This window comes from Glycine soja, chromosome 5, assembly GCF_004193775.1.
Source record: "Glycine soja cultivar W05 chromosome 5, ASM419377v2, whole genome shotgun sequence".
NCBI lineage: Eukaryota > Viridiplantae > Streptophyta > Magnoliopsida > Fabales > Fabaceae > Glycine > Glycine soja.
This window is the reverse complement of record NC_041006.1, coordinates 42257389-42273919: the sequence shown is the minus strand read 5'-3', so window position 1 is coordinate 42273919 and position 16531 is coordinate 42257389. Positions and strand designations below refer to the sequence as shown.

General features: G+C 28.7%; 1 protein-coding gene across 1 annotated transcript; it reads right to left on the bottom strand.

Annotated features, from left to right (window-relative positions):
- Positions 1-495: 495 nt before the first annotated feature.
- LOC114413528 (inositol oxygenase 4-like) lies at positions 496-3184 on the bottom strand. Its single transcript, XM_028377988.1, has 11 exons — positions 2986-3184; positions 2778-2904; positions 2551-2632; positions 2234-2438; positions 1790-1849; positions 1624-1676; positions 1415-1537; positions 1223-1292; positions 1038-1116; positions 854-935; positions 496-741 (listed from the first exon to the last, which is right to left on the bottom strand). The coding sequence occupies exons 1-11, from the start codon at positions 3014-3016 to the stop codon at positions 715-717; spliced, it is 939 nt and encodes a 312-aa protein (XP_028233789.1). The 5' UTR covers positions 3017-3184; the 3' UTR covers positions 496-714.
- Positions 3185-16531: the final 13347 nt, after the last annotated feature.

The window sequence follows — 16531 nt, the reverse complement described above, 5'->3', positions numbered from 1 at the left end:
AAAGTGTAAAAGGCTTCCTCTACATTTTGCTAGAATACAACATATATTATATATATGAAGGCTATAGATACCAGTAGTTACATGATTGATATAGTCAGCAACCATCTTGCAATCACTCTAAAAAAATGACCTTGTCATAGCCAATGTGTTACCCACTGAATTGCTTGAAACAAAGCCCAGCTTTCTGCCATGGATGGTGATTGTTTTCTTCAACCAGTCAACCCAATTCCGCTTTGAAATCCTAATGCATTTGATAATTGATACCCACTTGGAATCTAAGATAAGTGCGACAACAAGCGTCCCTCTGTATTTATAACTATCACAGTTACCTATAGTTATTACAGCACTATTCTTAGTTTTCTTTTTCCTTTAGCAATTTTGCAGCACTGTTCATTACATATTGGAAGGTTGCATTTATTTGAGTGAATCTCGATATGACGATATGTAATTTATCGGTCAATAACGAAGAAATAATCGTGCAGATCGAGAGGATCATTCGGACATCGCAATATGAAATCATTTATTTATTTCTTGACTGGATATGAAATTTTACTATTTGAAGATTGCAATTTTGCGGGTGAATTCAATATAATAAGGTGCAGTCTGAATCCTTGTATAAAAGAAAAAAAGAACTAAAATTATTTGATACATTGCTCGCTCGCCAGAATAATTATCTATCAATCTCCTCAAAACCTTGGCTTGAATTCAAATGGTTCACCATCTAACCTTGGCAGGGAAATACTGCAAAGAAAGTACGTGGCCAAAAAGAAAATAAGAACCCCACATAAAAGAACAACTACTAAATAAAATAAAATTGCCCAAATCATGGAGATTGTCTGAATTTGACTCTCACCTTCTCAATGAGTGACACATAGTATGGCTTAACTTTCTCCACATCAACTAGAACTTTGCTCTTGCTGTAGAGATCATATTTGCTGTACAAAATTATTTCATATTCTTGGTTAATTATGTGACAAGCTGTAAAATTAAGATGTGCACATATAAACAAATCTACAGAAGTAAAAACAGAAGCATACTTAAAAATTTTGAGCCACTTCAAATTCTCAACGTCTTCTTCATTCATGAAGTGAGTATATGCACCTTCCTTGTGTAATGCTGCAAAATTATATGTTACAGTCATTATATTTGCTGGACAGTGGACACAGAGAACCTACTACATAGCAAAGTTTAAAAATAAACAAAAAACGATTAAAATGATTACGATAGAAAGAATGATATCTGATAATGAACAATCCTGCAGATGGCAAAGTGGTGCCATTTGCCTTGGCAACCTGCAGTTTCCAATGCCCCATGTATTAGATCTTACATATTAGGCGCTATATGTATAAAATTTAAAACATCTACGTGATGAGCTATATATAGACTTTCAATCAAAAACTACATGCAGACTCACCATATACATGTAATCATCATGTCCCCATGACATCACTATGTTGTCTAATCCACACCCTTCTGTGTAGATCCCATTTTTAGTGCTATAAGCAGGGCATTTGTAATCCGGGTTGTCCTTGAAATACTGCAGCAGCAGAGAAATTAGTTCAGTTTAAAATTTAAGATTAAAAAGTAGTGTCATTAACGGGCTTCATAGAAGAAATTAATTACCTTATGATGAACATTTGACTCATCAAAGGCACAGCCCAGAGGAAATGTATCTCCTGCAAATATCCCATTGGCCATTCAATTAAAATGTTGGATTCAAATTTAAAGCAATTTAGAAGTAAGGAAAAACTAAAGCTAATACAAATAAGGATTAAGGAACCGCTCTCACCAACAACAGCCCACTGAGGAAGCTCACCAAAGCTAGGAAGCGCAAGAATCTTTCCAAGATCTGAAAAAGGTGTCAACAATATTAATTTAGTCTCTGTTAGTTGAAAATGACCTCTCTTTGAATATACAACTGGCGCTATATTTTTATATATATAGAATGGGATCCAAACATTCAAGTCATCATATCAGGTCAAATAAGGAAAAGGATAACTATCCCTTCTAAATTATAAATTGACCTTTTAGACAAACACTCTATGATCTATCGTATACGAAAAGAGCATTCTAAAAAGATAATATACTTTTAAGTGCACTCTTTTGAACACATTTTTATTATTGAATAAATTTAACACATTTTCAATAAATTTTAATTAACGATAAAATGTGTATTAGTAAGAGTGTATTATTGGTTGCACTTCTCTTGTAAACAGATTCGAAGGGTATGTACCATGGATGAGTGCGGTCAAATGCAGCCAATCTTCATTAGGATAGTCTTTTCTGATGGTCTCAGCAGACTGTAACAAATGTTGAATTTGAGGTTCGTCCAAATCAGGATCGCTCTCATCTACCAATTCATTCAGCAGCTCACAACATTCCCAAATGCCCATTTCAGCTTTGTCCAATTTCCCATATTCCTCCCGCATTCTCTTCACCTACATTATTTAGCAGTTAGCAAATTGGATTTCCATCAGCATTGCATTTCCTTCGTTTGAAATCGCCAAGTAGACACATAATTGGTGAAAATGAAACATGGCTTTTGCTTACAAAGTCATATGTCTGGTTGATGTGTTGCAACCTATAAAATTCCTCCACACCTTTTTGCCTCTCACTTTCAGCATCATATTCTCTGCCAAATATTTCCATTGTCCAGTGTCGGTTTCGTTATAAAGAAACTTTAAACTTTAATTCCTAATACATACTAAAATTATAATTAAAGATGACTTGAAATTGGAAAAAAACTTAGAACAGAAAATATGAAATGGGATTAAAACCTGAAGGAGTGGCCAAATGAATTGATTTCTGGGGCCATATATCCATCCTTTGGCAATGGAAATCCACCTTCCAATACAAGCTCATTGGTTTCTTCAGCATGCACATTGTTGCCTTCAACTTGTAACTCTAAAGACATGCAATGTGACCTTAGTACTTATGATGGTGTAACAATAGGGAACCAAAATAAAAACAAAACAAAAATCATACCAAGGGCAGGTTGCTCAATGAGGATGGTCATTTTCTGCTGCTGCACTGAAATAACAGAACAGAGAAGAACCAAGGTAGGTAGATCGAGCTGAGCAGAACAAAAGATAGAGAAAAAGAAATGAGTGTGGTGGCAGCCTAGTTTGACAAGAGGGTATATATAGTCCCATGAAATGTCCTTCCCAGAGAATTTGGAAGCTCGGAGTCCTCAACAGAAAAAAAAAAAAAAAAAAATCTTCTTCTGAGCATAAAATATCAAACCGAAGTTGTAAGAAACTTCCAAACACAGTAAAAATATACTCTTATTTTTTTGTCAAATACTAAAGCAATATACGTTCATGATTTTTTAATTAAATTATGTTATCTTCATTTTATGTTTGGTTAAAGTATGTGATGTATTTAAAAAAAAAACAAGTTATAATAGTTATTATTTAAAAAGAGAATGGGTAAAATTATAAAAAAAATAAAAAAATGTAGGTGTGTGTGAGAGACAAAGTACAGGGGTCGTAAACGAAATAGATTGTTTCTTGAGGAGGGGCAACATAAAATTTATGAAGAAGAAGATAAGCATGAGTCAGAGTTACGTGGGGATCATATCTTGAGGTTTAGTACAAGACTCGAGCTGAACCTTTCTCCTTCTGACGAGGCATCTACTCACAATCGACTAATCTGCTGACTTTCAATTTAATTTCGGCACCTTACATTCTACTCTAAATATCTTTCTTTCTTTTGCAGCATTTTAATACTCATGTTGATTGTTTCAATCATACAAATATTAAATACTAATAAGATCACATCTTAAAGTATAAAAGTGAGCAAAATTATCTTACTTTTCTTCCTAATTCAGATTATTATAAAAGTAAATGTTAACAAATGAAGAATTAAAAAGGACATATAGGAATTATCTTCATTTAATTAAGAAATCGTTTCAGTAGCAGTATATTATGATATGATTGATATCTGTGGTGTGTATCACGCGTGATTTCCTTGCATTCAATTCAACATACAGACAAAGAGTAGTAGCTGACTAGCTGTACCCAACAACCACTGAGCGCCAGGAATAACAATTCTATTTATTTGTCACGTTATTCACAGATTTGATTTTAAAATTGTGCTAGTAGCCGATGCTGTGCAGTGTGGGGACTGGGTATAAGATTAGATTCACATCCCAAATTTTGCTATCACACCCCAACGTGTTTTAGAAAAAAACAATTCTCAATTGACCAAACTATGTTTTCATTATATACATATATAATGGAATGTATTTTTGTTGTGTAAGGGTGGGATACCAAAAAAAATACCACATATATGTATTTCCATTGTATCAAATATGCAATAAAAATGTATTTTTGTTGTTGTATATTATTTCACACTCCTTTTACACAACAAAATACTGTTTCACATTCTGTTATCTACTTTTTTGTACCTCTCTTACATAATGCAAATAAAAAATTTGTGATTAATTGTTGATGGAGGTACTTTTTTAATCTAGTCAAATTAATGGTGATACAAATTATCCACATTATTTAAATAAAAATTAATTTAATTAAGATATGATTTACTAGTACCTTTTTTAGTAGTAATCAGTATCATATGAATTATATCTTCATTTAATCATAACTAAATTAAAAAATAAAAATAAAAATGTATAGCAAGAGACAAGAGAGGGGAAAGTGGGGGGGAGAGGGTAAGGAGTGAGGGGAAGGGGGTAGGAAAATAAGAGAGGGCAAGAATGTCATTTGGTATGTTTTTCAAAATATGAGGGTGATGAGAATAGAAAAAGCTGGGTGGCAATAGCAACTCCCACAACAAAACAAAACTGTAACCTGGTTTACTCTCTCTTCTTTTTCAAAAGTTTTTCTGCTTTTTGTTTTGCAAGCCTCAAACAGCATTGTAAAAAAAGATACTTGTCGGTTGGGACAAATATGTCCACAAGTTATTAAATCAGTTAGCAAAATCTTAACTTATTATTACACCCACGTGCTAAATAACTTCATTTGAGTCATCAGCCAGTTCACTTACAACCAATAAAATGTGGAGCTTAATTACTAATTTCGTACCTTTATTATTTCAAAATGCTTAATTGAGTTTTTTTATTTTTGAAAAGTTCAATTAAATCCTTTAATTTTTAACAATGTTTCAATATAGCTCTTTTTATCTAAAGCTAACGCGTTAAGTTATAAGTTTCATCGATTTAACCGCAAAACTTATAACTTATGTTTCATTTTATTATTCATTATTTGAGAATATGATAGAAATAGAGCCCTTTGTAGCCCCTCTTTTCCTCTTTTTCTTTCCTTCCAGTAACAAAAAATCTTCGGTCAAATGTATTAAATTTGAACACCAAGGCGAAATTAATCACATATGGGCCCCTACCTAGGATAATTATAAAGTACAAATCTATAAACGCGGGCTTCGAAGGTAATAAGCTCATCCAAATAAGGCAAGCCCTATTATCTAGAGAACTTAGCAATTATGGGCCACCCGGCTGTCGTGGTCCAGCCCATTTCCATTACCTTACGAGGAAAACGACACCATTTTGAAAATATTGTCACAACAAGATAACATACACATTTAAAAATGAAAATACATAACATACACTTACTTTTCTCTTTCATCTAATTTTCATTATATGTTTTTTCATCAATCTCTTATTTCCTCATTACATTATCAGTTATTTATTACATTCACCACTTTATCTATTTTTTTTTTCCTTCTCGTCTCTTTACTTCTCACCGAAATTCACCCCAATAATGGGTGAACGTATGCCATTGTTTAAAAATCACTGGACTCGCTTTTCATTTTTCTTCCCCTCCCTCTCTTGATCCATCTATATAGTAATTGAACCATTGAAGTTAATCTTCAATTTTTCAGAAAAAAAAAATAGAAAAGAACTTTTGATTAACTTCAACTAAACCAACACAGCTGTCGCATGTTTGATACAGTTTAATTTTAAAATTATATATGTTTTTAATTTCTCGACAAATAAAAAATAATTGTTTCTTTAAAATAAATTGAATCAAACTCATAACTAATCCCGATTATTTTTATACTCCTCAGCCTCTTGCATACAATCTAAGGACTATAGTGCAATGATAGGTACTTGGTGGCGTGCTTTGTTAACAGGACATAACTGGATAAGAATGGATGATGGATATATTGTCTAATGACTTTCACTTTCTCAGTTCAACCTTCAGGCCCACGCCAAACTAACCCACTAATTTCTTTGTTAACATTTCTACATTTTGATTTATGGACTAATACCCTTCCAAGATTTCACATTCATTGATTCTTACTTTTTCCTTCTCTTCTTATTTTTCTTTCTCCTTCTGTTTCTCTTTAAATATGATTTAAGGTCATAATACATACATTAATTAAGAAGTAAAGCAATATCTCTGACGTTAATTTTTTTTACATAATCTTCTTAATTAATATATATTTTCTCTTTTCAACTATAATTAATACTAATGTGTTAAAATATTAGATTAAAAAATGCACCAACATAAATAAAAGGGTGACTCATATCAAGTGTTATTCTGATTTTAGACTTTTCAATTACTCAATTTAAGACAAAACACTACACAATAACTACCTTAAATGCTATATTAATTATATTTTTTTTATTGACTAACATTTTAAAATATTTTATAGTAACAGTACATAACCATTAATTTTTTATTCAAATACTTCACACTCTTTTTTTTTTTTAAAGAACTTCACACTCTTCTGTTTGCTATAGCTTTTTGTTAATATTATATTTGAGCATACGCACATAGAACAAAGAACAAAATTACACTAGATGATTTCTTTTTTTGGTACATTGACGATGAAAATGATAGATATCTTAGGACAATTTTAAGAGAAGAAGAAAACTTCCGAAACTTTTTGAGTATAAAAATTAAAATCCTCCTCTCAATTGTTAGTATTCAAATTTGAAAGAAAGAAGAAGAAAAATGAAAAAATAACATTTTTTTTGCATCGAATTATTATTTATTAACAACACATAATATTTCTATCTGTAACATTTTCATAGCATATTAAGTATGTATTTATATTAATTATTTTGAAAAGAATTATTTTTAATTCTTAAGAGAAATTTTGAAAAAAATAATTATTTTGTCAAAAATAATTCCACTCAAATATGCATTTACCAAGTTAAAAAATTATCGTAAAACATCAATAAAATAAAAGCTATAGTTACTAATTACATGTTCATTAAAACTTGCTATGTATATCATATTTTCTGTGGCTAATATGAAGTTCTTTCCTAGACGAAACATTGAAACGAAATTATAGCGTCCGTGCGTCTACCACTTTAGACGAACACAGACCACGCACCACAAACCTTTGCCGACTCGTCTATTTATCGTTTTATAGATTTTTATGGATTTATAAAAAACAATTTATAGTTCGATATAATTCTTTTACTTATTTTATTAAATTTACAATCAAGTTTACTATATATATTTTTATATAATAATTTATCATGCATAAAAAATTATAATAATTTATCAAATAATAGAATTTGCTAAGACGTATCAACATAATTTTTAAAAGAATCGGGCAAAAATACATATATTTAGATATGTTTTTTTTAAAATTAAATTATTAGTTATTATCCTATTTTGTGTGTGTATGTTAATAATTTTAAAATTTGAATAAATACTTAAGTCACCACTTGCACTATCAAATATACTTCTATTTATATCTAGAAGATATTATCTCTTTTTCTAAAAAGTAGTAAAAAATAAATAGTGTATGTAATATGTATTAATAGTTTTTTTAACATTATTATATAATTGTAAATTATCATGATAAATTTATTGAGTTTTATAATAATATTTTAAAATTTATATAAATAATTATTTTAAATTAAACGATATAGCAGATTCTTTTATACAAACAATACATGAAAATTAAACTAAAAAGTAAAATAAACATATCTAATTTAATTTGACTACTTTCGTTTGGTTCAATCACTTTTAGGTGCACAGGTAAGTAGATCTTCCAAATCCGGCGAATGTTGACAGCCCCACAAGTAGCAACTTACTTTCGTTAGTGCACTGTAATATCCTCCCAAGGTCACCCATCAAGGTGATCAATTATATTTTAAAAGCCGTAAGCTTCATTTTCATATGTTTAATAAAAAAATGTGTTTTATATAATCCACAGTTTAAATTCATTTTTACGAATATTTTAATTATTTAAGAATTTATCATTAATTTTATTTAAATTAATTCTATTTAATTAATTTAATCATACGATGAGAATGAATAAAGACACATGGAGACGGGACGAGAGCATAGTCATTAAAGATCTGAACAATCGATTTAATTTGAAACTAGTGTTAAAGATGGTCTAGTTAAAGTATAAGATCAAAAAATACAATTGATCTAGTTTGATGTAGTCAGATTTAATGGCACATATAACTCAGACTAAATTAATCTAGTTTGATTCAGTTGAATTTTTTTTCCCAATTCTATGACGTGTAAATTATTAATAGTTAATTATTAAATCACATATAATATACTTCTATAATATTATTATTTTTATCTTAATAATAATATATAATAATTGTTATCATATAATTATTATTATTATATCATGTAATATTTACATGTTTTATATATTTTCACTAGATTTATTTATAGTCACCCGATCACTTTTTATATTTAGTTCTGAAAATAATAGTTTTATTAGTTATTTAATGATAATACCTAAAAAAATATACAATATTTATAGTTTGATCATGATATTTAAATTTTGTTATATATATATATATATATAGTCAACCTAATCAATAAGTAGTCTACCAATTTGACCTCTAATCCGCTAATCCAATGTCTCAATGATTGATGCGGTTTTCATGATGACACTGGGTAAGATATGCAATTTTATTTTTGAAAAATTATGTACATAAATCATGGTTTTTACACGAAATATTTTATTTAGGGGTGAACTGCACTAATTTTTATTTTATTTACGTACATGCTATTACTTAAATTTTATGAATCCCAAATTATCTAGTTATTAATTCTAAAAATATCCAAACAAATAAATATAAAATTCGTGAATTTAATTTTAAATTATTACATCAAATTAAATGTTGATTCGTGTATTTTATTTTAATAATTTAATTATCAATTTAAAAGTTTTAACTCTTTTAAATTGTTCGTATTGTTTTTTAAGTCTTTAATAAAAGAATGTCTCTTATTATACTTTGTTCTTCTTTCATCATTTAAAATAATAATGTTTTTAATTTATATATTTTGGATGTTTTTTGTATAGGCAACTGTTAGTTTGTTCAAGTGTATTTTTTTTCGAACAGATAAAAGGAATTGAACCCACGGTTTGAGGAATTGAGTATGAAAATGAAGTAGTTCTTCCCAAAATGATTTTAAATTTTTATATTTTTTTATATTATAGTGACAGTTAGTAATGGTTAAAACTATAATCATGTCAATTACGCTTTCAAAAAAAAATTCATGCCAATAAGTATTGTTTTATGGAAATTTTTTATCCACATTATCTGAAAATTATTAACAACGTATCTTTAAACTGACGGAAAGATCAATTTAATATAAATTTAAAAGATAAATTATTAGATTGATTTTTTCTAAAAATAAAGGACCATGTTTTCTCTTTGCGATACTCAATTTCACAAATGTAATTTATAATCTCTCTATATATAAGTTATCAGATTATTAATTAATTTAAAAATTTTGCTTTTAAATTTTATACATTTTTTTCTCCTTAATTAATCTCAACCTTAACACTTTTCTTCTTGATGTTAATACCCATACCAATAAGTTCAACATAATTTATAGATAGTTGAGTTTATTGCTTACAACAGTATAACTTAAATAGGAGTGTGTATTTCTAATAAAAGAATACATGTAATTTATATTAAAAAGATTGTTGAGTTACTTAAACATGTTATTAGTCAAGGGTTGTAATATTTATGATTATTTGAATAGAGAGAAACAAAACTTATTATTATAACCTTCATGTCGTTTATGTTTCGAAAAGAATTAATTATTAATAATTGGTCAACTTGTATAAACCATAAAAAAAGACTCAAATTATTATTTTTAAATGTTACTCTTTTCTCCTCAAGGCTACTTATAATTTTACTCATTTATATAAATTATTTAGGTATTTTACATAATAATTTCAAATATTTTTCTTTTAATTTACATTTTTAAATTTTTTATATTAATTAAAAATGTATTCTTTAAGGATCACTACCAAAATATTCTATAAGAATGCATATTTTTTTAATCCAAATTTCAATATTATAGTTTCAGTGGTAAGAGGAAAGCTTTCTTTAAGTAAGCTACAAATTGTTATACTTAATTTAATAAGGTTATACTTCACCCACACAAAAAATCCGATTAAAACAAAATCTAAAGCAAAATCAGTTGGTTCCATTCGATTTTCGATTTCTTTCCGTGCTTTGAAAAGTTTGTAAAAGTTAAAAAACTTACCTAGATATAGTAAATCGATACACCCAAGCCTGCACATGTCGCAAATAAAATGTTGGGGGGTTCTGCATGTTTAATTTATACCTTACCTTACATAGTAGGTAAGCAAACAGTGGCCAATTAAAGCTCCTCTCGCTAATAAAATGTTAGGGTTCTACATGTTTATACCTTGCATAGTAGGTAAGCAAACAGTACCCAATTAATGGTAGATGTTCATATCTTTTGTCTGCGTTGAAATAAAGATAAGCTATCCAACTAACCAAGGGTAGTACGTGAGCCTATGCTTAAATCTAAATCACAAATTAAAAATGGGAAAGCTACTCCCTACTATATTTAGACTCATAATTCAAGTCATATAGTTTGATAAAAAAAACTCAGGGTTATGAATCTATCATCTTATTCTACCTTTTCGTGATGCGATAATAAGATTTATAAAGTGATAAAAAAAATAGAAATAAAAATATTAATGAAATATTCGCGTATGATTAGTTTTATTATTATTTAATATTTATGAGTGCAGTATGGTATTGGCGACTCTGCCCATTCCTTTTCATGTGGAGGATAATATCAAGGCATTAAAACTAGTTTTTTTTTTAATAGAAAGATGGATAGAGTTGGGCAATAAAAAGAGTATTCAGGCGAATCTCGAGAGCGGGGAAGAAGAAGATGCCGCGTGGCAAGAGTATGGGCAACTGGTGGGAGGAGTAGGGGAAAAGGACATGGCACACGTGTTTGGTCAAAGGAAGACGCGTGGATAGGGGATGAATCCGTACATGTGTCGCAATCGAAATCTGAGTTCATGGTACGGAGAGGATGTATTCTGTCGGCTTGTGGATGCCCTTCATGTCCTTCGCAAAGGCTATCTGTCCCTTCCTCACGTGACTTCCACCTCTCCCTCGCCACTTCTAGTACCAACCGTATCCGTATCATATATTAAAAAACTATTATTTACTTTACTATATTTTTATAATTTTCATTTTCATCTAATAACTTTTTTAATAAAAACTTCCATTTTTAAATTATTCAAAATCAATTGGGATACCGATCTTAGTATTAAATAATTGACGATGGATTAAAAAAATTGATGTATATTATTTTATAAATTATTATATGTCATCAGATAAGCGCCAGCCCATTTGTCATCATTTGAGTCTTTGTGGTATACCCTTGAAACTGAGAAACTATTTATATGATTGAATAATCATTTGTCATCATTTTAGTTTTTTTGTGCCACACATTTAAGGCTGACGGTTGTATATCCTTTAATCGTTGTGTAAACGGTGGCTCAAATGTCAATCGTGTCCTAAACACTCTATCTAGTCACGTTATACAACTTATACGTAAGCACCCACGAGGTACATTCAGGCATTTTCAGTATCAAAATTGTCCGTGAAATATTAAAATCGTCTTGATACATCTAGTTAGATCAGGTATCAAAATCGTTCCTGAAATATCAGAATTTATTGGGATATGATAAAAAAAATATATAATCTAGCAGTGAATATAACAAAGATTGATTATATTTTTACACTTAAATGTTCTTGGGCTATATCGCGTGACCCTAGTTTATGGTTGCTGCTTCAAGTTTGGCAAAGCGATTGATGCTTAGACTCCCCTACACTACTTATTCGTCCTTTTTCACATGCCTAGCTGATGCTATCGCAATTCATACTCCAAAGCTGTCCACACAGTTGGATCCACAATTCTAGAGCTACACCTGTGGATTATCCTCCACGTTTGCACCTACCCACACCCAGCATGCTTGCTTCTCTTAGATAAGACATCAATCATTATTCCTCACCAAAAGAGAATGACAAACGAATAAAGGCATATGTATGATACATGCTAAATGGAACAACCAACCACCAATGCAAACCCTAAGCGATGACCCCCTAAAATGGAAACTTATTTCCTTTTATCATCAATATATATCTGTTTCTTTTATTTTAATTTCAAATATTACTATATTGTCTTTAGTGTGTTTAGATAACTTTTAAAATTATGATAGACTATAGTGAATCAATTAAGATATAAAAATATATGATAAATTTTAAAACAAGTATAAGTAACTTCTATTTTTATCAAAATTAATTCTATAAAATTAATTTCATTCAAAATCAATTTTGTTACTATAAATCTAAACACACACTTAAAAGTTTAATTTTCATATACATTTTTACATTGTTAATCGATTGAAAACCACCCTAAATATATTCTCTTAATGCAGTGTCTTGTGTTCTGTCTTTTTTATCATTCTCAAATACCAAATAAAAACATATGATCTCTGGCCAGTTACTACAAAATTCATCAACCTTACAATATATAATAATCATTAATCAATAATTATTATATACAAAAGTTTTATATCGCTAAAATATTTAAATTAAGGTTTGGTAAGTAGTTTATGACTTTTATATGTTGCGTGGAGTTTTTCGAAATTCTGACCGCAATTGATTCTTGAAAAAGAGACATCAGTATTGGAATTTTAGAATTATGAATATAAATGTTATAATTTTTTCGGAGTTAACTTTGAATCCTCAGTCATTTTTTTGGAACACTTGTGTGAGGTTGGGTTATGTTACTTATGTATGAAACACTGATAGGGCTATATCGTTTGATTTTTTAATTATTATGCTATAGTCATGAAATGTTTATCAACTTTTTTAATGATTAAGTTTTGATTAATCGTTTTTAGCGAAATCTTCCTTTTAAGATTTTTTCATCTAGACAACTTTAAATCAAGATCTTATTTACTTAAAAAGTTCAATCTTTATCCATTTTGATTGATACCAATATTAAGTACGACTTAGTATTCACGGAACAGGGATAATTGGGACTGGATTATAAGTAGATCGATGATTTGGATAAGGACTGGAGATTTGGAGTTGGTGTTGGATTCCAAATGAGAGACAGTGCCAATATCTACAATTGGAGGGTAGTTTTCTTGGATAATTTCCGAGTGCTTAGTACATTACAATTACCAACCACAAAAAATCACACACAAGTTAACATATAAAATTATGTATTGAGAATTTGGGATTTACAATATATATTTCACTAGCAATTCTAATAAGGGATGGACCTACTTGCGTGTACTTTTGTAAACATATTTTTTAAATTACTTATTGTGTATAATTTCATAGCACATTCTTTAAAAATATTACTACAAAATTAGAATTCCATCTAGGGTGTACGAGGATTAGATGAGATCGATTTTAATGATAGAAAAATATTGGTTAAATTGTAAAATTCATCCCATTATTTTTATTAAATCGGTCTCCCTGTTTTTTTAATTTATTATCTGACTTCTTATATATTTCAAAATTTAGTATCTAAATCCTTAAAGTTGATTTTAACAGTTGACTAACCGAATAACTCTTGAGGTTAAAGTTTAAAGGTTAATAAGATTAGAAAATTGGCCAACATTTTCTTAAAATATAAGAATTAAAACTATAATTCTTAGAGTGAAAAAACACACTCTTTTATCACTATACCCAAATATTTATATGAAAATTTTATGCAAAATATAATATTAATATAAATTTAATTTTATATAAAAATAGTTTAAAATTCAATTTTTTAAATTTATTATATTTTTATAATCTTATATTTTTATAAAAAATATTAATTAATTTTCTAGTTTAATCAATGTTTAAAATTTAATGATTAACGATTAATCATCTGTTAAAATCAATTCTAGGAACTCAGATAATAAATTTTAAAATATAAAAAAATTTAAATAATGAATAAAAAAATAAAAAAATAAATTTAGGGAAACAAACAAAATAAGAAGAAGGATTTTGCAATTAATATTCGATCCCATCATTTCCATTTTTTAATTAATCTTTCAATCATTTTCTTTCCTTGGCAGCTCTAATATCCTCCGAACGAACCAGCCCTGTCACCAAAATTTGATGCTCCACCGGAGCGCATGGTCGCTTTACTAATATTCACGTCTGAGCACGACATCTTACAATCCGAACGATGATTTGTTATGAGCTACAAGAATTTTAAGTTCCAATTAAACCACCATATTTTTTGAAAAATGGGCCACAAGTACAATATATAATTATGATATTATTTTACTACAGAATAAGTAGTTGTTAATTTTTTTTTCCAAAGAACTTAAAACTAATCTCATTTTTATTTTTATTTATTCTCTATTTTCTTTCACTTTCTTTTATAAACAAAAAATACTTTAATAATGTAGCAAATGGCTCTTGCAACAGTAATTGATTCAGAAAAATATCATAAGATTAGAACCCGAAATTCACCGGAAAGCTTCTCATTCTTTGAATTGTTTTAATATTTTTCTCATGTCAAGCATTTGAACTTTATTTACAGCATGTTTACATTTATTCTCCTGCTGATTGTATTACATCAAAATCTTCAATACATAAATATCTGTAATAAATTTAAAAACCATCATATAATAAGAAGGTTTCTTGCGGGTTTTTCAATAAAATATACATGCACCAATGCACGTTATTTTTCATGAAACTTTAAAATAATGGTTCAATACACAAAAAATTACTTAGAAATCGATCAAGGTTTATAAATATTTTCCGTTCTTTAATCCATTGAGACATTTTTAAAGACAAAACCATAATACTCGTATTAGAATTGACCCCCATATTTTATTCAGATTCATTTTATCAATAAATTTGGGTTGAGTCTTGGTGTGGGATCTTTTGGGATTAGAGTGTCGATATAATTGAGATGCTTTTTTCAACTTTGATGTCTTGTTCATCTTTTTTTTTAAAAAAATTAAATAAATATTAGGATTGACCCTGGGCCTAAGTTGGAGGAGTGAAGGTCAAGGGGCAAGACTAAGAGGTCTCAAAAGAAAGTTTAAAACATTTTTGAAGAGGACAAAAATTCAACTACTAATTTTTTTGGTTATTTATTTCCTTAGTTTCTCATTCAGACTAATTTTCAATGCAAGTTTTCAAAAGTTAACGATTTTAAACTCTCGATTATATAATATTTGTAGTTTTCCATCTTGCTAATAATAGTATATAGTTATAGTGGGTCATAGTTATTTTCAATGTTATATATGTAATAAAAAAATGATGATCGTTGATTGTTGTCATAAGAATCCATTATTGATTGCCTTACTATATCTTCAAAGGTAGAAAAAGAATCAAAGACACAATAAAAACAAATATAATTTATCCATTCATTAAAAAAGAGTGTATCCTTATTGCTCCTGTGCTTTATATGGGCTAGGGGTCAAATGAGGATGGTAATAAATCCTTAAATTATATAATCTAATAATAATGTTGACAATATAGTGACTTATCATATTATCAAGGATTTTGATGCTCAATCTCATGTTATCTTTTGGATAAACTTTATTTTTAATTTATTATTTGTTTTGAACAGTTAATTTGACGATATAAGTGAAGTGTTAAGCGATAAAAAAATACAATTAACAAAAATAAAATACGTGACTATTTCATTGGATTTCATAATGACATAATAGATTGATAATATTATCGTTATTAGTTCATTCTGTTTCTTGATAATAATGATTAAAATAAAAAATCAATGAGTAAATATCATACGCAATTTGTATAAAATAAAGGTGTAAGCGAGACGGCTAGACGTGCCTAAAGTTATACCAAAGAAAAAATGGAGATTAAAAAAGGAAAGAATATTAAGTGTAATAAGTGAAAGCCTCGTAAGACATGTGTAATTACCATGTATAAAACACATTTAATTAAAAAGACATGTATAACCTTTTTTATCTTTTTATTTTTGTCTTAAACTTTCGTTTCATTTTTTTATGGGTTATGGTGTTTTTCTTTCTGTCGTGAGCTGATGACGGCTCCCCAAAAGGAAACGACAACTAAGGCAGCCCGTCTAAAAACAACACCAGAGCTTAAGTACGATACGGTCTTCCTTCTTCCTGGTTGATAAATTATTATTATTCTATTCACTTCATTCTTTTATTTCTTTCCAATAATAATTATGATGATATTGCCTTTTTCTAAAAACATATTGTATTTTACCCTTATTCCTCTCATTGGTTTAGAGAAAAAATGGGAAAGAATTTTTTTTAT